This window comes from Crinia signifera, chromosome 4, assembly GCF_055691185.1.
Source record: "Crinia signifera chromosome 4, ASM5569118v1, whole genome shotgun sequence".
NCBI lineage: Eukaryota > Metazoa > Chordata > Amphibia > Anura > Myobatrachidae > Crinia > Crinia signifera.
In genome coordinates this window covers 165,364,583-165,387,026 of record NC_139220.1, presented here as the reverse complement: position 1 = coordinate 165,387,026, position 22,444 = coordinate 165,364,583, and the positions used below count along the sequence as shown (strand labels likewise).

Sequence of the window (22,444 nt, the reverse complement as noted above, 5' to 3'; positions counted from 1 at the left end):
GAAGGCTTACCAGAAAACCTAGTATTGACTAGTTTGTGCAGGAAGAAGAATTGAAGTTACAGCTATGTAGAATAGAATTTGATTCACTGACATTTTTGTTTAACGATCAATAAACTTGTGTCTACACTTTTTTTCTTGTAAAGCTTTCTTTTTTGCGGCTAGTGTTATTTTCAGAATATTATTTTCTCTTGCTTAACAGCAATTATGACCTAAATCTCTTTCACACAATAGTCTTCTTTCTAAGGTCAAAGAAATAATGCAATTATATTTGAATGGTGAATTACTATAAGTAATGAGGGTGTTTAAAAAGATAATGCAAAAATATTGATTGATAGTTTATTCACTGTGATAAAACATGCTTTTTATCTCTTTAAATTATGAGTTTTTAATATGTGTATCTGTCAAAATTGTAAGAACACAGAGTAGGTTTCATTTAATTATGCTGTAAAATGTAGATGGTTCTATGTCATGCTTCAGAGTCTTTACATTATTCTTATCACCATTACGTTTGTCAGTTTCAAATAATCTCAACAATCATTTTAACTTGTTCTTAAAATAAAAAACAATGGTTAGCATATGTCTGTAGTTAAAGTTTGCAAAACAAAGATATACCTTAATTTAAAAAAAAAATATTTACACAACATCATAAATTGGATCTGAAATCACACACTTAACACAGTGAAAACTATGTATTACTGAAGGAACCACAAATCATTTTTCTACCAAAATGGTCTACCATTTGTCATAGCCTCTCTCTTGTTTTTGTTTGTCATAAATGTTTTGTTTTTCCATATAAATGTGTCCACTTACACAATCTGTTAGCTCCGTGTGACTCTGCCGCACCAGGCATCTTTTATGCAACTTTTTCCATTAAGTCTTGTTTGCAAAACGTAAGAAATGGAACGTTACAGTGTGTTCCTGGAAAACTATGTAATGTAGCATTTTGTATGAAGATACAACGGCATCCAGACACTGATAATAGATATGCTGAATATCGTTTTAATCAGCAAAAGCTGCTTGTGCAACCCATTTTGCAAATAAGACTCTGTTTAATGAACAAGTCTCAAAAAGATGCCCATCATGACTAGAAGGGCTGTTTAAAGCAAATGAATGATAGGTGTACTGTATGTGGACCCATCTGTTCTTTTTCAAAAGTTGAGCAGCACAGTGGTTAGCAGTGCAGCTCACAGCACTTTGGACTTGGGTTCAACTACAACCAAGGCCCCTTCAGTGTTTTATCTGCACGGTTTTCCTCTCACAAAAGGCCTGATTCAGACCTGTTCACTACTGCGTATACTCGCAGCCTAGCTAACAGGTCAGTGCCACTCGCTGATGGGAGGGGATGTATGAGAACAGATTTCCTCACATGAAGCCAAAGGGGAGAGTTTTAATTTGATGGTTGCTGACCATCAACTGATTTCTCTACCCATCGGTAATAAAAGTCAGTTTTATTACAGTCGTAGATCGCAGAAAAGGGGGTGGGTGCTGATGTCATGTGACGTCAGCCAGCCAAAAGCAGGTTAACACACAGCTTTTTCGTGGGGATGCCCATAAAACAAAGAGCGTTCCTCTGCTCTCTAGCCCAATGTCTGCCCCGCCCGCCCAATCTGGAGTGAACGGCTCAGCGAGTTTGAAACTTTCCAAATCTATTCATTCCCAGGGTGTGCACATGCACTTAAACACCAATGCACAAACCCCCCATCTTAGGACAAGGGGTCGAATTTGAACCCAAATGAACGGGCCTGAATCAGCCCCATAGTTCAAGAACATACATGTAGGTTAATTGGCTATTTTCAAAAATTAATCCTAGTGTGTGTTTTATACAAAATGTAGACTGTAAGTTTAAATTGGATATAGCTAATATAGATGTTAAGAGCCAAAGCCATTCTAAACCCACGATGGCGACATCACCCTTTTTGCAAATATTTTAAACTGTTCTGCATCCTATTAAGAGAAAAGCAAGAGATAAATAAATATATAAATATTGTTATTAAATTTAGTTTTTAAACTACTGTCTTACAAAGGACTATATTGTGATATTAACCTGTGGCAACAATGAGTTGGACTTGTATATACTTCAAGACTATAGATGTTGCCTCCACTAATGACCTTAGTGGACTCTTATCCCATTATTTCAATATATTATCAGATTTTGTTATAACATTTTTAATGATCTAGTGTTCCTTCTAGGAAGCAGGGCGCCGCTGCACAGGGGCAGCGTAAGGGGGCAGACTGGGTCCGCCGCCGACACAAAAAGGGCAGGCCTGGCCGGGCATCACCATCTACGATGGCGCTGGGCTTCCCCATTCACGCCAGCGTGGTCGGAGGCAGGCTCTTTTAGCGGGGCACTGCTAGAGGGGCAGGGCGCATTTTGCCCTTTAAAAATCGGGCAGGACGCAGCGCTAAAACAGCCTAGCGGGAACACTAATGATCCTCTGGGTCAGTTGACCGCTTGCACTAATATTGTTGTGATACAAATCTATTTAATAGCTTGATTTGAATCGTAAAATTGTCTGCTAAAATGTTATCTAACCTGTTAAACATCCTTCTGTCATCTCTAATACAACCTATTCAACACAGACTCATTCCAGTTTGTCTCTTTAGAGATAATATAAAATATACAGTCAACTTGCTACATCCCATAAAAGCATATGACTCCCTCTCTTATATTACAGTATATTTAATTTGTGATTTGGCATGTAATCAGAATTTCTGGCCTTTCATTTTCCAGACTTAACATCTCTTGTATTCATAAATTTGTGTTAGGAATACGTACAGTCATTCACTTATATATAGCCTGATTCTTGGCTAATGGAGTGGTTTCCCCCATGTTTGGTGTTTCCAATTGTTTTAGACAGCAGTCCTATTGAGCCCATTCGGCATTGTGTAACCAAACCAGTAAGACAATTTCAGAAGATTAGCCTGTGTGCTAACAATATTCTTTCAATGTAACCTCCCCACAAAGTTACCTTCCTACTACATTTTCCAAAATTCAGACATATTGCATCTTTGTGTGCCGGCAAAATAAACACCCATCCACCCCCCACCCCCCCCAAAAATGAGGTTCTCAAAATCATATAAAATTTGAATCACAAATTACGCTTTCAAAACTTTAATATCCTATGGTTTATATTACATTATCACCAGCTCTATTGGGCAAATAATCCTTACCTGTTTTAAATCAGTTAATTGATTGACCCAATTAATTGAAGGGAATTCCATTAAAAAAAAATCTTTAAAGCTCTTCTTGTACAAATCCACAAATATTTTAAATGTATTCACTGCTATTTAAGGGCCAAAAAAACACCCCACGGTCCATTTAATATTCACATTTTTACTCAACTTTGAAAGCTATTAGCTAGGGGTGCATCTTACTCCAGTGTGTCAAGTGGATTATACTGTATCTCCTTTAAAATGTGGGCTACTTCTGTGTTATATATTATTCATGTACTCTCGCTGTCCTCCCTCCTGTATCTGTTTGTTGGCAGCGCACAGCATTAGCTTTCTCTTTGTTAGTTTAGGATAAAGACAATAAAGTGTACAGTCTCAATTTGGGTCCTTCTCCATACTTTCCTATGTATGTTATCATCTTGGTTGGTCCCTTTTAAGTCTGAGAAACCCTAAGATTTCTTATACTTTCCAGCAAAAGTTACCTGCCAAACCCAGCTATTCTAGATGCTGGCTTCAGCAAGCCCCAAAACATAAATGACATAAATGGTTGCTGGAGTGTTCAGCACAGTATGGCCTGGATTTTACTAGCATCGCAGCTCAAACGCAGCGCAGCCCTGGATCATGCGCAGTCCCAAAACCATCAGTCACTTACTACTAGATTAGCACTGCATTCAACTGTAAATCACTCTCAGAATGTCTTGAATCTTTCTCATAAATAGTTTTTCCAACTCTTGAAAACTAAGCTATATTAATTATACCCTCACTACTTTTGATTCCCTTTGCAAGCTTCCTCTTGTATTCCTGTATCTATTTTATATGCAGAGCTCTCTGTCTCTAGGTACCGGACTGTTGACCCCAAGGATCAAGGTGCATTGAGCGTTAAAATTAAAAATAAAATTCTTCTAAGCTTCAACACCATTTTGTACTGTTACACACAGTATACAGGTTTTATCCCTAAACTATTTAATTTTTTATCTTGGTATGTTTGCATATACATAATGAGATACTGTATCGTGGGGATGGAACTCAAATCAGTTTATGTTTCATACACAGTTTATACACATACATTAGTCTGTAGGTAATATTATACAATATTTTTATTCATGTTGTGCATGAAACAGTTTGTGCACATGAAACCATTAGAACACAAGTGTGTCACTATCTCAGTCAGCAGAGCTCGAACAATTTTGGAATTTCAGATTATTCTTAACCTACGCTTAGTAAAATGTTTCTGATGCATCAGACAGGTTTGGAGAGGACATACTGTACAACCTTTGGGACCAGCTTACATGTTTTTTTTTTTAAACCAGCTATTGCAGCTATTGTTTAGCCTTGAAATATCTAATACTTCCTGTTCTTTTAATGTCATTCCATGATTTTCCATATACTTCTTGCAGCCCCTGACTCCCCAAGACTAGTACTAGTCCAAGTTTACTTACCATATTACATTAGCCATCACCTACTAACTAAGTGCATATCTCAAAATACTGCTTCTATTCCATAGACTCTTCCTCTTCCAACCTCTATTCTTCTTTCCACCTTCTACATAAAAGCTAGAATATTCCTGGCCATTAGCTGTCTTGATCTCAATATATTATTTATGCAGATTCTCTTTGTGATCTCCTCATTACCCACATTGGTTATGTACATCTGTATGCAACATCTATATACATTACTAGTGTTCATTCTAGGACCCTGCATAGTTTAAAACCCGTGCGTATTAGTGCTGAAATGCAGACAGCACTGAGCTTAGCGGCATAACTATAGCACCGCAGCCCTCACCACCGCGGGGGGGGGGGGGCGCTGTGCATGTGGGGGCGCCGGGGGCTGTGGTGCTATAGTTACACCCCCCCCCCCAATCCCCTGCAGACTTACCTATCTTAGTTCTCTGAAACCGTCTGCTGAATGGGGGCGGCCATTTTGTGGTGGTCCTCAGCAGAAGAACGGAGCTGCCGGGACCAGCGAGATAGGTAAGGCTGCGGGGGATTGGGGGGGGTGTTTACATGGGCGGCGGGGTGGCGGTGCTTGGCAGGGCAGCGGCGGGGGGAGGACGCCCCCCCTAACGGCGGGGGGCCGCCCAAAACATAGCTACGCCACTGACTGAGCTAGAAGCATCACAGCGGAGAGTAACACCTCGCGCAGGAAAGAGTATCTGCCTGGGTCTTGGAAGATGCAGGGTGCTAGAATGAACACTATATTACTGTGTATGATTAATAGACTTTGGAAACAAAAAATAAATATTCACATGGCTTCCTGTTGTTTGTCATTTTGAAAAGGAGAATTAATACTAAAGTAAAAACCAAGAAGTATTTCTTAAAAATTTATTTATTTATTTACTCTTCATTTGTTTTATTGAAATTAAAGGTAAAAATCTACCACAAATTTCCCATCGGTACTGCATAAAAACTTTTGCTATATTAATGTTGGAATGTGATGAGCACTAAAATTAAAATAAATAAATGGGCTCAATCTGTATCTTATGTATTACTGTATGTATTATTTTTATTTATCACTTTTCCACTTAAGATTTTAAATCTCTTTATTTGTTGCTCTAAAATATTTTTTTAAGTGATTTTAAATTACTGTAAGTGCTAACATCCAGTATTCCCACTCCTTTAGATTAATATCTGTTGATAGCTATGTCTAAACATTTATAGTGTAATTAAATTGTAGTTCATCTAGGTATTCCAATAACTGTACTTTACTTCACAAATTTATGAGTATTCCCTGTAAATAATCCAATATGCTTAAAGGGGACATGTCATTTTGAGCCAAAGGTAAAAACCATATCTCACCAGGCTTTAAAAAAAAAATTACAATTTAAATAATAATATAAATATATAAATAATAGTAATTTACATTAATAGTGATAGAAATATAAAAACAATTAAACAAGGAAAACATTCCCACATTTGGCATTCATTAGATATAGGAGATGTTTGTTTCTCTTCATGTTTCTCTCCACTCATTTTGTTAATTTGGTGCTGGTAACAGTTACTGGCAGCAGCTGATCTTACCACCAAGCTCTGTAGTAACCCGCAACCTTTAATTTGTATAAGGGGTGGCGTGGGGATAAACACCATTATTGTGCAATAACCCTCAGTACACTTATACCATTCACCAATTCTAAAATGCAGTTTCAGACTGGCAAAGTGTGTAAGCAGCTCTGGTCTTTCTAGTCATTTCTTTAGCATATAACTGCAACTTGCCCAGTTTTACAAAGGAATTTGTGGTACAGTGCAAAGAGGGTGCATGTCGGCCATATATTTGCCCTGCTTAAAGACACATTGCTTATTTTGGCATAAACTGTAACACAAAACAACACATTTCTGACTGCCTACATTGTGCCAATATTACTATCCTGATAAAAAACAATGTAACGGGGTGTGGCGTAACGCTTGAAATGTAGTGGACATTCTCCATTGAAGCTGCTGGCTGGCCCGCTCTTTAAAACCATTAAACACTGGTTTTGGATCACAAACCCAGCACTTGGTGCCCTCACGCTGCCTCCATTGGGCACCCGCTTCCTCTCTACACTTTCCTCGACTGCTGGGAACCCCCTGTGCATTGAGGCCTACCACGCCAGGTGAAGCCTGGCCTTTCCTGCGGGATGCAGAGCCAGAAGACGCCAGGCCACTGACGTCTCCAAGAAAGCATGGTCTGTTCAGAAGCACCCGGCACCAGATTGCTTCCAGCCGTAGGAACAACACCGCCAGTGGCAGCTCCCAATTGGCCACCTGTCTATCTGGACCCCCCTGCTGGCTCCCAACAGAGCAAATATCTTGGACCTTTACCTGAGCTAGCAGCAACATATGCTGCTATTGATGTGGTACTAAAAGAGATTGCCCAATTAAAATCAATACAGTATTGGCCACAGTCTTTATATCTACAAGCCCTCTCACACACAAGGACATTGGCCATAATACCTGCATCCCCTGATGATCCTGATGGGCACTGAGTTGGGGCATGAAGTGTCAGCATTGCTTCCCTTTTTTTTTCTGCCTGTACATATTGTATACAAGCCCTGGCCTTATCTGTGCTTCCTTTAAGCTTAAAATGGGCACTGGGTTATATCACACAGTTAGACTGCCATTTACGGTATACCAGGGGTCCTCAAACTACTTTGCTCTGGAACCCCATCAGACAATAAAACTAATTACAGGACCTCAGCAAGTTATTGCAGAAGGTCATCACATCACATGTGTAGTAAGCAGGCAGCACATGCATGGCAGCATTGTGGAGGCACAACATGATGGGCGCATTCTAAATAACAAGACAATTCAACAGATTTTCAGACTCCTTGAATCACTAACTGAGATTAGAAAAGTCATCAACATGGAGACGCGACCCCATGCTGAGAAGGTCAGGACACACAGTTTGAGAACCACTGCTGTATACTATACTTACTAAGTGACCTAGGTCTCCATCTAGTGGCCTTTCTGTTTACTGGCTGGATAATAGGGAGATGACTAGTTGCCTGACTTTCATGATACCGAATAATGCAAGCCTAATACATGTATCCTCTGCTACCTTCTACTGTCCTTAATGAGATGTATTGACACTACTGCAATCAGTGGAACCTTCTGCTATGTATTTTGTATGCTTGGGAACCCATTCCAACTACTTTTTGTGAGTTATGCCTTCAAAACAAGCAAACCCTCTAAATCGGTCTCACAGCTTACGTTCTTTACGTCGTCTTCTGAAATTTCCCATTCTAACGATACGGGTGCCCTCAACAAAAACACTCTCTATGGTTTATGCTCCCATGGCGGCTACCCCATGGAACAAATTGGGCATGATGCTGCCCTTACTGTGGGCACTATGAAGCTGCTTTTGTCCCAGTTTAAGAAAGACATTACAGCCGAATTCCATACTACTGTACAGTGTATGTTTTTTTTCAAATATCAGATGCTCTCAGTCTGTTCGGGTTCAGCTTCAATTTTTAGGTTTCCTTTATTGTAACTCATGGTACATGTAGTATCTATAGATTCTATGGGATTGAATTCTTAGATTATTTTAGATTCATTTTGAACTATTTTCAGAAGTTTAAAACCCATATCGTTACTGTCCAAGAAACACATTTACATGTCATACTCCAATTGCTACACAGCGAATGGGCCCTCTAAAAATGATGGGGTTCTTATAGCACAACACTACACATTTGTTTTATCCTCAAAATATGAAGATCCAGAAGTGCTGTGCTTAATATTAGTAGGTCATTTGGACAATGTCGAGACTACATTGGTCTCTTGCTGTGCATTGAATACTAAACAAATAGCCATTTGTAGAAATTTTTTAGAATTCTTCAGGTCCATGTCCGTGATGCGCTATTGATTCTTGGAGACTTTAACATGGTCTTAGACCCCTGTGTTGATCGCTGTCATCCAACAAAGGTCCTTCCACACAGTCCTCCCAAAGATCCTTCTAGTAGGTTTCATCAACTATTGGCCGAATATGAATTATTTGATACATGGAGGTCCAAACATCCATCAGTAAGAGACTACACTTTCTACTCCCATGTACATAAGTAATACTGTAGAATTGATCTGGCGTTGGTTGATAAGTGGACATTAGCTTCTATAAGTACCAATATCTTGGTCGGGCCATTCTCCTACAATTGAGTGGGACGTTGGTGGAAGGGTAATTTCTCATGGATCTTGAGATTGGGCACACATCTTTTTGTTAGCTGGAGGCTCACCAGGCCATCCTGAGGTCATCGGATTTATATCTTGAAACTAATCACCCTGAAGATACTCCGATTTTTACCCATTTGTGTTCTCTGAAAGCTGTGGTCAGGGGCTCCACGATCTAAATAGCGGCTATACTTAAACTTGAGTATAGGAATTGTTGTGCCTTAGCTGAAAGAGAAGCTGCTCATTTAGAGGAGACACATAAGGCTGCTCCATTTAACAAATTGCTGTATAAGCAACTTCTTGCTGCCCGCGACAGAGTGAACAGCTTTGCCCTTGCTGAGGTTCAATGCAATCTCCAATGGCTTAACCAAAAATATTATACCCTAGGCAATAGAGCCTAGGGTATAATATTTGATTTATTTTGTTGACGCATACACTAAGGGGCAGAAGAGCTAAGGAAAGAATTCCTGGGGTGCATACATTTAACAGCTCCAAGATTACAGATCTGGTTGATATATCCAATACATTTGCATTCTATTATTTAATAGGCCAATTGTATAATTTAAAGGATGACCCTAATACAGCCCAACCATCTCTAGAAAATATTGGTAGATTTCTAGAAGACTTATCCCTCCCTACTATAGATTTGATGACGTGTGAGTTATAGCATAGATTTGATGATGTGTGAGTGATAGCATATAGAATATCCCCTATCCTAACTGGCCTAAAATCAGGACCAGGTGGGATTTGTGTTTAGAAGAAAGGCATCAGATAATACGCGGAGAGTTATTAATATAATCAAATGCTGTCAGTTACAAGGCAAGCCCTTATTAGTTATTTCCCTGGATGCTGAAAAGGCATTCTATTTGCTTCATTGGAAGTATATGCATGCTACTGTACCTTGCAGCGCTTTGGTTTTGTGGATAAGATACTTAATTATATTATGGCTTTGTTTTCCACGCCATCAGCTTCAATTTTCACCAATGGTTGTTACTCCTCTAAGTTTATTATTACCAATGGCACTCGCCAAGGATGCCCTCTATTGCCCTTGATTTTCGCTAATTGTGACAGGAGTGTAGTGTGGAGTTGGTGTGTCACAGAGGAGGCGTGGTAAATGAAAAGTGCTAGGCTGTCTCATACACGCACCTGTTTACAGTCTCTCCGCTATGCAGAGCATCTGCCTGGCCAGTTGGGATTCTTTGGATATACAGTATCTGTACCTTTTAAAATACAAAGCAAACTGTTCTGACATACTGATGTTTTTCGCTTAATATGCTTTTATGTTCCAAACTATCTTTTTATTCATCATTCTGTGTGTGTAGAATTTACTTCCTTTTTGGTAGATTCAGATACAGTATATGTAATGTAGTTTATGATTGTCTTTTTAAAAGAACATTTTCCCATATTTGTAGGCAGTCACTTTCCAGTTGCTGTCATGATTTGTGATACATTTTCAGCAGCATGTGTTTCTTGAAACCATAAGACATCTACTTACATTCATTAGACAAGAGAAGCACACTTCTAGCTTCTCAAAGGGAATATTTAATTTGATATGCAGCAAGTGAGAAGGCACCATAAGATAAGTAGCAAAAGCAAAGTGAAAAATAGTATTCAGTGTTAACCAAAGTACACAAACACCATCTCCATAAATGTTTTAAACTGTCATTTACCGAACCCAGAAGAAATAAAAACCTGTGAATAGTATAAGTATTTCCAGAAATGTAAGTTTGTATAGAGAAGGGAATTTTTTTATTTATTTAATTCTTATAGGAAAACACAACTGAATATAAATTTTCATTAGGATAATTCAAATTTGATTCAAAGTGGTACAATGCCCAACACAATAAATATTGCAGGGGGGGGGGGGGTCCTCGGGTGATGCTGGGAACATGACCACCTTTCTGGGGGATGGAACAGTCTACGAGCTGTTCCGGGATGGTAGGCAAGTATGCCATACACTTGCTCTCTGCTCTCTTTAAGCATCTCCATTGACTACAACGTGTGCAGATACTGTAAGCAGTCTTAAGGTGCGTACACACGGTTCAATTCCATTTTCGATTTGATTTCTACTAGATATGGACTATTCGACCTGCTCTCGAGATTTTTCTACTTCTTTTCGATTTCCACTATTTTCTATTTCCTTTTCTATTTGATGTGCATTTGATTTGCTTTTAGATTTGCTATTAGATCAACACTGGCTTCATGCAGGAGATTGACATCAAATTGAATGGTGCAGTGAACACAGATTTGCACTATCTACTATTAGATTTTCACTATATAGTTTTGGTTGCCAAGACTATTTTTCTATTCAATTTACACTACACCGGAGCGTGCATTGGAATTGAATCTTCATTGAAGGTAGAAAAACCATTCAATGCCCTTTTGATTTTCTATTCGATTTTGCTTCTAGAAGCAAACTTGAATAGACAAATAGTGCATATCTCACCGTGTGTATGCTCTATTAGTCCCAAAAATAACATGTAAAGTACCTAAATGATAATGCAAATGTTATCTGTATTGTGCCCATCAGGAGGTAAACTTGACCAATTCAGTGATGTGGATCCATAATGGCTGCTGAGAAAGTTGTCTTTGCATAAACAGACAATTAAATGGAAACAGTGTTGTATGGATCCTCCTTATTCGTTGGTATGCTGGTCCGGTTCCTGAGGAAGACGTTGGACCTGCTACGTTGAAACACATGTTGGGCACTATAACATTAGCATTATCATTTATGCACTTTACACACATCCATATTATTGTTGGGGTTAAAGTTGGCCATACATCAGGATGACCATCATTCGATCCAGATTGTGTCACAATTTCCCTTGAACTGCCCAGCAGCTTTCCAGACACACGATACATTGTATGTGTACAATTTCACATGAAATCTATCGTAAGATCTGCAACTTCCAGCATATCATTTGTTAGCAGCATCTGCAGATCATGTGTGCAGTATATAAGATCATAAGATCCACCTTTCAACCTGCGTGCCTGCGCAGCGGATCGGAATCATACCGAAACAGATACACACACAGTGCATCGCACGAGTCGTCAAAATCGTTCATTTGGGCCTACCCCCTGTAGTGCAGAGAGCAGCTACAGCATTCAGGTGCCTGGAGTACTGATCTATTACCTATCTACTAATGTTTTTTGTTAAAAAAAACTTCTATTATTATTAATAAATATATACTATATAGTATACAAACATTTATAGCACTGTGACTGGCTTCTGTGTTACAGGTGAGGTGACAGTGTGCCGATTTATTGTGTTATTCTGCAACATATTTGGAACATTAGGGTACATTTTGTAAAGTAATTAACTTTAAAGCCCTCATACATCACTAGCAGATTGGCGCAATTTCCAAATCCCCCATCGACCTGGTCGGGGAATTAGGGTTATTAAATATGTTTAAAAATCTCCATTCCCCAATCCTGACTGAAAAATCGTTAGGATAGGCAAATATGGGATTTTTAAGATTAAGAATTTTCCCAATTCCCTGATTGATCACCAAGCTAGTAAGCGGTGTCATTGTACCAGAGAAACAAGTTCCTGATGCATGGTGAATGTAAGGTTAAAGTTATATATATACAAAGCTTGCTTTAAAAAAAAAAAGAAAAATGTCTGTGGCATAGAACCTTTATGTTTCCAATTTTTTTCCACAGTCTATTATCTCTAACTGTTGTCTGCATTTCTTTTATATCTCTGTTTAGTCTGAACCTGAAGGATTTTCCCACTTCCACTTATACGTCTGTGCTGCCTTTCTAGTGAGATGGAGGAAAGAGATTTTGGATGAAAAAGATTTTCATGTAAGTGGTTATATTTTACTTTTACTTGTTGTAGCATATGGATTCAAATGAGGCAGTTATGTGTCTATGGTGACTGTAATAAATCTGTTCAACAAAGTGAGGTAAGTAGAAACTGTAAAATGTGACAAACAGTCTAGTTAACCTGTCACCTTTGGCATTACAGACTTTTTCAAGTTAGTTGATTTGTAGTGAACAATGTTCTAAATGGCTGTTTATAGTTGAGCATAATAGCTCTGTGATATTTCTTTAGTAACAGTTGTGTTATAGAAATGGTTTACATATATGTTGTAAATAAGGCAATTTAATATACAGTAAATGCATGTCATTTGTATAGCAGCTTAGTCTACAAATCCAAGACCTCTATTAGACAGGTACTGTACCATATCAAAACATCCTAGCAACGTTAAACTGTAAAAAGTTATTAACAAAATATAGCTCAGTAACTTGTTATTTTTTATGCAATAATTTTTTATTAAATGAAATTTTCAAAATAACGTCAATACAGTATCCTTTCCATATCTGTAAAGGTTTTCACAGTCAGTGTACAATGTTCAAGCAAATTATAAATAGAACTGCACTTATTTATGGAATATGTAGAATCGCACAAATTTCACTTTTTCAGTAAAACTATTCAATATAACAGAGGAAGAAAAAGGGAAAAAGAAAGAGAGTGAGAGAGAAGGATTGTCTGAAAGTTCACTGTGGTATAGAGTTAAGGTCGGACACAGAGTGCATGGAGTATTCTGAGGATTTCTTGAATGCTAACCATCCATACCACGTGGAAGTAAAAGTTTGGTAGGAGTGGTTCAGGAAGGATGTAAGATCTTCCATGGACATATAGAAGTCGATTCTCCGAAACCAATGGAAGAGGAGGTGGGATGTAGTAGAACCCCAATGACAAGGTATAATCGCTCTGGCTGCGTTTAGTAGATGTCTGGTTAGGGATTTTTTGAATTGTGAGATGGGCATGTCTGTCAGACTGAATAACCAAAATTCTGGCGTAAAGGGAAGTGGGAAAATTATGATTTTCCCAGAGATGGCGTGAATCTGACGCAAATACTCGGAGAGTATTGGACATGACCACCAGATATGCAAGGGGGAACCCGAGGACTGGTTGCATCTCCAGCACATATTTGGGAGGTTTGGATCCATTCAATGCAGTATAGAGGAGCATCTGTACCAACGAGACAAAATCTTATATTGAGTTTCGGGTGTCTGCACCGATGACGAAGCAGTGAATATAAATTTAAATATTTTGCTCCATTGGTACTTTGTCAAGTCTCGGCCCAACTCCTTATGCCATGCCAGAGTGTAAATTACCTGGTAAAACTTGGACACCAGGTGTGTTGGAAAACTCTGTGATAAAAATAGTGCCTCAAAGGGGTTGGTTCCCAGCTTTGACTCCGTGCAGGGAGAGAGGAGATATAATATTTAATCTGAAGATAGAACCAAAAAAGTCTTGACGGAAGGCCAATAATATCGTGCAAATCAGAGAAAGAACGTAAGCCAGATTTATCAACCAATTGACCCAGGTAAGACACATCCACTACAAATTTTCTAATGATGTTTCGTAAATTAATTGAACCCTGGAAAAAAATCCGGATTGTTAATTAAACGAGTGAGGAGTGACGTACCTGGATCAAAGTAGGAGAGGCGTCGGATCCTGACCCGGCATTTGAAAGTTGGTGTTAAGGTTGGGTGCTGTACCACAGGAATTTTCTTAAGGCCAAGGCCAGGTCTGGAGCACTCGGTGCTGCCTGAGCACTCGGTCCAGCATTCGATGGTTGGCGACCATCGAATGATGGTGGAGGTTTTCACAGATGGAGTAGGTGTTCACATGGAAAATCCACTCGCGGTCCGTTCGGTCTGCGTCACCGCATTCGGACGGTGTGAGCGATCTGTAAGGAAGGCGGGGCTAAGACCGGTTCCAGTCCGCAAATATGCATCCATCCCAACCAACCAGAATAAGGCCTTAAATTGGGACTTTGTGGGAAATCCCTTTGTTGGAGGTATTTTGGGGATTGTGGTGAAGCCAGGGAGGGTTGTGTGTCCTCAGTATGAGTATTAGCGCTGTGTGTGAGATAGCGGAATAAGTTTGGTTGTGGTTGGCTGTCTCCTTGGCCTTCCCCATTGAAAAAGTTAAGAAAATGACAGCAGGAATGTCTAGGCAAGATATTAATACATTTCAGTTGATCCAAGGTGGTATGGGCCCGGGAGGTGGTCGACATCAACCCCCCCCATAATATATGGGTGGCTAGGGGTCATGGTCTTGGAGCCAGGGCGTTGAGTACTTTGCGGTTATGTTGAAGTTTAGCGAACATAGTAATGTGAGCAGGGCTTAAGTTATTGCCAAAAAGTCTTACAGTTGGCGGACAGCAATAAACAGGGTTTGACCTTCAGTACTTTCCCTAGGTGGAGGGGAAGTGGGCAACCAGGGTTGATAAACTGATGGCATGGAGGTTTTTAGAGAAGTCTCGTGATATCAGAGGCAACTATCTTTCCCCTGGGCTAGACATGTCTAGGGGTGTGCAGGAGTTGAGACTAGGGCACAGTAGATAAGGGTCCCCGCCCTTTGCGTCCTGCTTGGTCGGTGGTCAGAGCACACCTCCTTCTCTGATGATTTCTGGCAGTGGGATGGGTGAAGAGGTAGATGGCCCACACTAGGGTGACCAATCCGCCTGGGTGGGAATTGAGATGGTCATCACTCAGGGTACCGAGTCTGAAAACCTGGTCATTCAGTAGGTGCTGGAGTGCAGGCACAACAAAGCAATCTCAGCTGAACTCCTGCAGAGTCCAAGATGGCCGTTGTCTGTGCAGGGAGATGGAGAGGCACAGGTCTTGTGCTTGAATCTCTGCCCCAGGACCAAAAGAGCAGGTGGGAGCGGGCTGCACCTGTTGGGGGGAGGTCCAGGCACTGTGGGGTGCAAACATCGCAGTCCAGCTAGGCTATCGCGATCCGTCTATGGAGCCAGGCCGACAGGCACAGCTAAAAATCGAGGCCGCGGCTTGTGACAAGGGGTAGGCTTCAACCCACGGGGGGGCCAAAGGTCACAGGAGCCCTCACAATACGCGTCCTGTGTCCTTCCCGGTCAGGCCACACCCCTAGCTCAGTAGCTAGTTAAATAGATTGCTATCATTGTTAGATTGAAATAATACATGAAGATACACCGAAAATAATCTATAGGTTCATATGGTTAAAAAACACTTGTGTCAGTTAACTCACTATAAAATGCATGTTTATTATCCAATCACAAAACATAATAAACTAATGAAAATAATCAAATGAAAAGCACCTTAGTCTCTTATTAACTTGATAAATTATTAAAATAAGTCTATAACCCTATTAAGTAACTTGTTATTATTTTTCCTTGGGGTAAAGCCCACAAAAATAATTATAATGAATTTGTTAATGCGGACACATTTTTTTTCATAATTTGACTATTATAATTATCTTTGATGTGTATAAACCTGTAGAGCGGTTTTCTTTTTCCAATAAAGTTATTTAGCTGGAATGGGATAATACTTCCTTATATGCAAGTTATATAGTTAATGTTTGTGCAATGTAATGGTTTATTGCAGTGAATACTGTAGTAATATATATATATATATATATATATATATATATATATATATATATACACATACACCGGTACAACCCTGATTTTCCAGCATCGTCGGTTCCAGCAATGAGCTGGATTACAGATTTTGCCGTATTATCGGTGGTGTACCTTGATTGCAGGGTGACCCCCGCAGCACAACTCCAGCAGCTTGAACCCATAAAATTCTACCTTCCCCATGGCACCCGACGTGTCCGCATTAAAAGAAGTTCAGGACCATCGGTTGCCGGAAAATCGGGGTTGTACCTGTATATATTTATCTTTAAGATGCCTTGATGTATTTATTTTAGCATCCTTTCTAGTGAGTGGGGTACGCCATATGTCAACCCACCCCAATTTAGCTTTTTCTTTATTTTTCTCTATTATTGAACTTAAAAACCCACAAGCAACCAATGTAAGAACATTAGGCTCCAGTGCTATTATTACCTCAAACATTGTTAGTGTAACTGATATAAACTCTGCAACACTGCTACAGTATGTAAACTATAGTATGCATGATGCCAATATCCATTTCATTCTACTGCAAGATAAGCTCCTGTATTAATGCAGATATAAAATATCTGCTCTGTATTGTCTGTCACCCTTGTTATCACTTACTATTTAAGTAAGAATTGTGCATTTCACAAACTCTAACAGTAAAACAGAGTTCGGGATGAACTCAAATAAATTGTATAGACAGGACACAATGTATGTTTTACATTTTAATGATTTATTATTTTATCATTTTAGTTGCAAACTGTGGCTAAGAAAAAAATAAAATACTAAAACACTGCATAATATATAAAAATTTAAACCAATGTGTGCTTGTTTGTATGGCTACATTGTCATTAAATACAAATGTGTAAGAAAAAAATTAACTTGTTCTATGGATTTTTTCTTTTTTAAGTTGTCTGATTTAAGATCAAAGACCTCTTGTGGTGACAATAATCTAGCACAAAATATTAACTACCGTGTATAACAATCTTAAAGGTGAAATTGAATGTTTCTTTTTGAAGCATTAATTATAATTAAATATTGTTATACACCCTTTCTTTCCACTGTTTCCTGCAAAATATTATCTGCACATGACTAACTTTTTATTAATCAAAATAATGAGCAAAAAAGCCAACACACTTTGATATACAGTATGCCCATTTTTTTGTGTGTGCTTTTTTTTTATAAATATGTTTGTTGTCCACAATTAATTAATCAGGTTTTTGAGGCATCCTATATTATTTTGCACCAAGCTACAGTTTAGTCCACAAGACTTTTAAACTTTTCAGATTTAGACCCATATTCAATCCCGGCTGTGTCAGTGTCAGTTTTTGTTCTTTTTTTTTTTGGGGGGGGGGGGGGGGGGGGGGGCAAATTCGATTTGCCTATTCCATCCCAGTGCAGTTGTTTCACCTGGGTGAAAAATCCAGCATCGCCGAAAATCTTGTGTATTGGCGAAATTGCCGCAAATTCACGTTTTCACCCATTTTGCACCATTTTCGCCCATGCCAATCCCCCCCCCCCCCCCCCAAAAAAAGAAGTGCAATGGCACTATTTAAAAAGGATGAAGATGCCCATGATTGGTTTGACGTTTTTTCACCTGCCAAATTTTAGTCCAGGATTGAATACGGGCCTTAGTATTTAGATGATACTTTTATCAATTAGCTAGTGAATAGAGCACTACACAAATAAGTTTTTGTGCTCTGAAAGGTAGCCCTCTTTCTGATCTTTAGGAGTAAGAGTTGAACGAATATATATCCAGCTCTGTGCTATTATACATCATATACATGTACTGGGCAGTGCGGATAAAATGTACAAATGTCAAATCTGGCAACATGGAAATTGGAAATTAATCCTGGGGGTTTAGTGCCATAAACCGTAACATGAAGAACAAAAGAAAAGAGAAAATACAAGTCAAAACCATCACTTTGTCCTAATTACAATATTTGTAGGAGGTTTGCTACAGCATATTGTAATTGGCCTTTGGCTATACGGATTAGCTAACTTATGTCTTATATCTATTGGAATTCAATTTGTGTTAAGAACATTTAACATGTAGCTATTACAAGTTTTTTCTTTTACTTAGGCTGTATTTGGCAGTCACCTAGGCTTCTTCAGTGTGTTAACTTGTAATAAAAGCAAACAGCCTGAGGGAGGAAGAAAGGTGAAAAATAGCAAAAGATATTATAACAGGTGCTAGCATGGGACTATTTTCTCAACCAGCTGATGTGTAAATAGGGGTCGTCACTACAAGAAAATGTATAAACAGGAAAAAGTGATAAACAGCGCTACTTTGAAGTATTTTTTCTTATTTATCTTATGTCCAACCATAGATTTAAAAATAAAACACTAAACATAACGCATGTAGAGTACATTTTATTTAAAAGGATATACGTGTAGGACCCAATCATGCAAGTCTGAATAATGATGGCTCTGGCCTTGTGGGTATGGTAAGCGACTTACAATGCATGCGTCTTGGGTTCGATCCCAATCGGGGCACACATTTCTGGGGGGGGGGGGGTATGTATTTATTTTATTCAATAAATTGAATAAATTGATTTATAATGGGAGAATGGGCCATAGGGTAACCCTCGTCCCTAGATTATGCATAACTGGGTTAAATGATCACATCCACAATGAACAGCATATGATCTACCTGGTTTTTAGTTTAAAGCAGGTGTAACTTAATAATGTGACTACATTGCTCAGCAAGTTTATTTATATTGACATGTTTAGGAGGATACCTCTGTTAATTTTCATTAATGTTTTAGTTCTTTTTTTTCCCCCCAAAAGGTCATATATTTTAAGTTAAGACGATTTTATTTTTGTAGTTGGGAGAATTTAGAATGTTTTATTTGTAAAACTCTTGCTGTGGTTGTTGCTTACTTTGCATATGGCTCATGCAGATTTTATAAGTGTATACCAAATCAATATTTATTCCAAGTGTAGTTGTGCTATAGCGTATCGCTTTACTGGTGTCAATGTAGTTACTTATTTTGTTTATTCAGCTTAGTACACCATCTCCCGTACCTGTCAAAACAGGTTTGCGATATTTCTGCATATTTAAAAAGTATATACAGCTTTATATTTGCAGTACTTATGAACAGTGCAGCAGAAATCTGCCATTTTAGCCTTGTCTTGTCTATGCACCCTTTTAATAATTGTATTGTGTGTCTGTGGCATCATTTTATGGGCAGATTTGTGCTATGTTCTTACTGTTGAGATGAAAACTGTAACTGTGGTCAAATTTCTTTGTTTTTTTTTCATTGTAAATAGGAACACCAATTGTAATTACATTTACAGTATATACTGTACATAAGTTATAGTGTCTCAGTTTAAGTAATTGATTAAATGGTTACCCACAAGAACAGTATTTACTATGCATGTAAACTATGCACATGCCTACAGTGGAAAGTTTATGGCCTCTTATAAGAAAATACATTGCTGCATTTTTCTCTCTACCAACTTGGAATATTAGACACAGCACAAAAAAAAAAGAAAAGAAATTAGTGTAGTAAGTTTAATAATGTACGCTTGGCTTTGACCATGTTGGGAGTCTGTTCTAAGAAATTTGGTGCAATTAGGTTTTTTCACTCAAAATGTAAACTTGATAGTGTACAGATTAGTATTGGGAAACTAGATCTCAATGCAATAATTATTCAATTTTGAACTCTGTGGTTTAATATTATCCCTTATAGGGCATAAGCACAGGGCGATGTAAGCCCCATTTCTAAGCGATCTGACTAGAAATCTAGAGATACTTAGAGAACTAGAGATCTTAGAAATGATCGCTTTGTGTGTACACCCTTTTTTTTATTACTCAATACTTATTTTAGTCAATGATATTTTTTCTCAGTGGCATTATTGAGCACCTTAATGTGAAATTATATTTTCAAATATTTGATTACATATGCTTAGCTTTTCAAAGAACGTCACTTGATTCTAAAGGTGCATACACACGGAACGATGCCGGAAGCGTTTCCGATATCGTTCACGAGTGTATCAAATCGTTCATCATGTGTACACACGGAACGATTTGATACTCTTCACAAAAGATTGGCCTCTATGATCTTCCTGCCGGGAAAGACCGTCGTTAATGATCGGCGGGTACGCGCTTCTTCAACGATTAAAGAAACAATTTGAATGATTGGTCGTTCCCATCGATCGGGAATGACACATTTGTGTCTATGGAGCTTTGGGATATGGTTATAACTTCTTACTAATCAGTAGAAGGGTCTGACTGGATCACTGTGCTACAGTGGAAACCTCCTTGTACCCTACTGCCAGATACCAGATAGGTTTCAGACTGTGCAATTACTATGTACCGTATACTATGCTACATTTTACTTCACAGGACTACATTGCACTGCTGTTATTAATCTGGTACATTATCATGCATTTACTAGCAGTATATATATATATATATATATATATATATATATATATATATGTATAAATACATATATAAAAATCGATATGTGTATGTTCCCTATGGACTCCAAACTGGCCTGACCGATTTTGATGAAATTTTCAGGCAATCTTCAGATTAGATACAGATAGTGGTAGATGCTCAATTAGTTCAGTAATATTACTCAGGTGCATGAGGGAGGGGTTAATTCTGGGTAAGTAAAACAAGAAATTTTTTCCTCCAGCTCACTGAATAGTATTAGTAACCAATCTTGAACACTACATGATAATGGAATTCAGATATATTGGTTACATATACCTGCACAGGTGTATGCTATGCCCCCAAGCCACATCATATTGGGGGTCCCTAGCGCTATATCTAGGTGCAGGGTGTGGCACCCCAAAAACTATCATGAGCTAGGAAGCCCAGTGCGGCACGCCAGTGAGATACTAGAGTATCTCACTGGCTTCCTATCACTTAATAATTAGTGATAGGAAGCCGAAGCTATATATAAAGAGAGATAAAATAAAAAATGAAATGTAATTAAAATAAGAGAGAGATAGTGTTAGTGAGGGGAACGTGTTAATAGAATGTAAGGGCGTGCCGCACTAAAGCCACCCAGCCCAACCAGTCCAGGGGCACCGCACCCCACACCACCATTACCCTAAATTGGGTCTACGATTAACCAGCAAGGAGCCACATGATAATGGCTCCTTACTTGATACAGGTTGAGTATCCCGTATCCAAAATGCTCGGGACCAGGAGAATTTTGGATAACGGATTATTCCGTATTTCGGAATATTTTAATATTTCAATTATGTATTTTGAAGTATCTTGCATGTATGCTGTATAAACACAATAAATACACACAAATATATTTTATTACCACATAAAATACACAAATATATTTTATTTGTTCAAAAAACAAGGTTTCAAAACATGAAACAAAATTTGTGTACTATCTCAGATATTGAATTTGAATGCCAAACAATCATTTTCTTGTACATATATAGTGCCAGTTACACATCATGTCCTCAGTAGTGCTGTTAAAAATGTCCCCAGTGAGTTTTTAGCAAAAAAAAAAAAAAAATTTCACTTTCTGGAATGTATGGTTTTCAGAATAATTCGGATAACGGATACTCGGATACGGGATACTCAACCTGTATATCCAAACTAAGAGCTACCTACCTTGGATCTTCCTACCTAATCTTCAGATTAGCCCAGCGGGTGATCCTATGAAGTTTGGTAGCGATCGGATCAACAGAATTTTTTTTTTTGGGGGGGGGGTGTGTTTTGTCAATTAATAGTGACACGAATGAGATTTTCGTTTCCCGCCGCACTTCTGTCAAATGCAACTAAATATTCAAGCTGTTGTCGCTAGTTTACTATATATATATATATATATATATATATATATATATATATATATAGTTATCACACTCTGTTTTTTACCTAAACCTCTATGGGGACTGGCAACATTCCACCCCTAAGCATGGTTCCTTACCACTGCATTCCCCCAGTGGACCCTTCATTCCACGTCCAACACTGATCAGCAGTATTTTAGTTAAAATGGTAAATTATTCTAATTATTATTAAATTATTCTGGGAACAAAAAAATGGAGTGTCATGTCATTTTGCAATTTCCACTACTTATCTAGCTTTTACCATTTATGCGCCTAGGACCCACAAAATAACAAAATTTGTGATCAACATAAGTTCCATTTTGTTGATTTTTTTTAATCATAAGCAGAACACTGGTTTCTCACAGTTTTTTAAGGGAACTGTGTCCTAATATTGATACTTTTCTGTCCATTTCTCTTTAGTAGTAACAGATT

General features: G+C 38.5%; 1 protein-coding gene across 1 annotated transcript in view; it reads left to right on the top strand.

Annotated features, from left to right (window-relative positions):
* TBC1D22A (TBC1 domain family member 22A) overlaps nt 1-22,444 on the top strand; it is a 548,927-nt gene that overhangs the window by 420,557 nt on the left and 105,926 nt on the right. Inside the window, exon 12 of the mRNA XM_083182915.1 lies at nt 12,516-12,611. Coding sequence (XP_083039041.1) covers nt 12,516-12,611 — 96 coding nt within the window. The remainder of the gene's footprint in view (nt 1-12,515; nt 12,612-22,444) is intronic.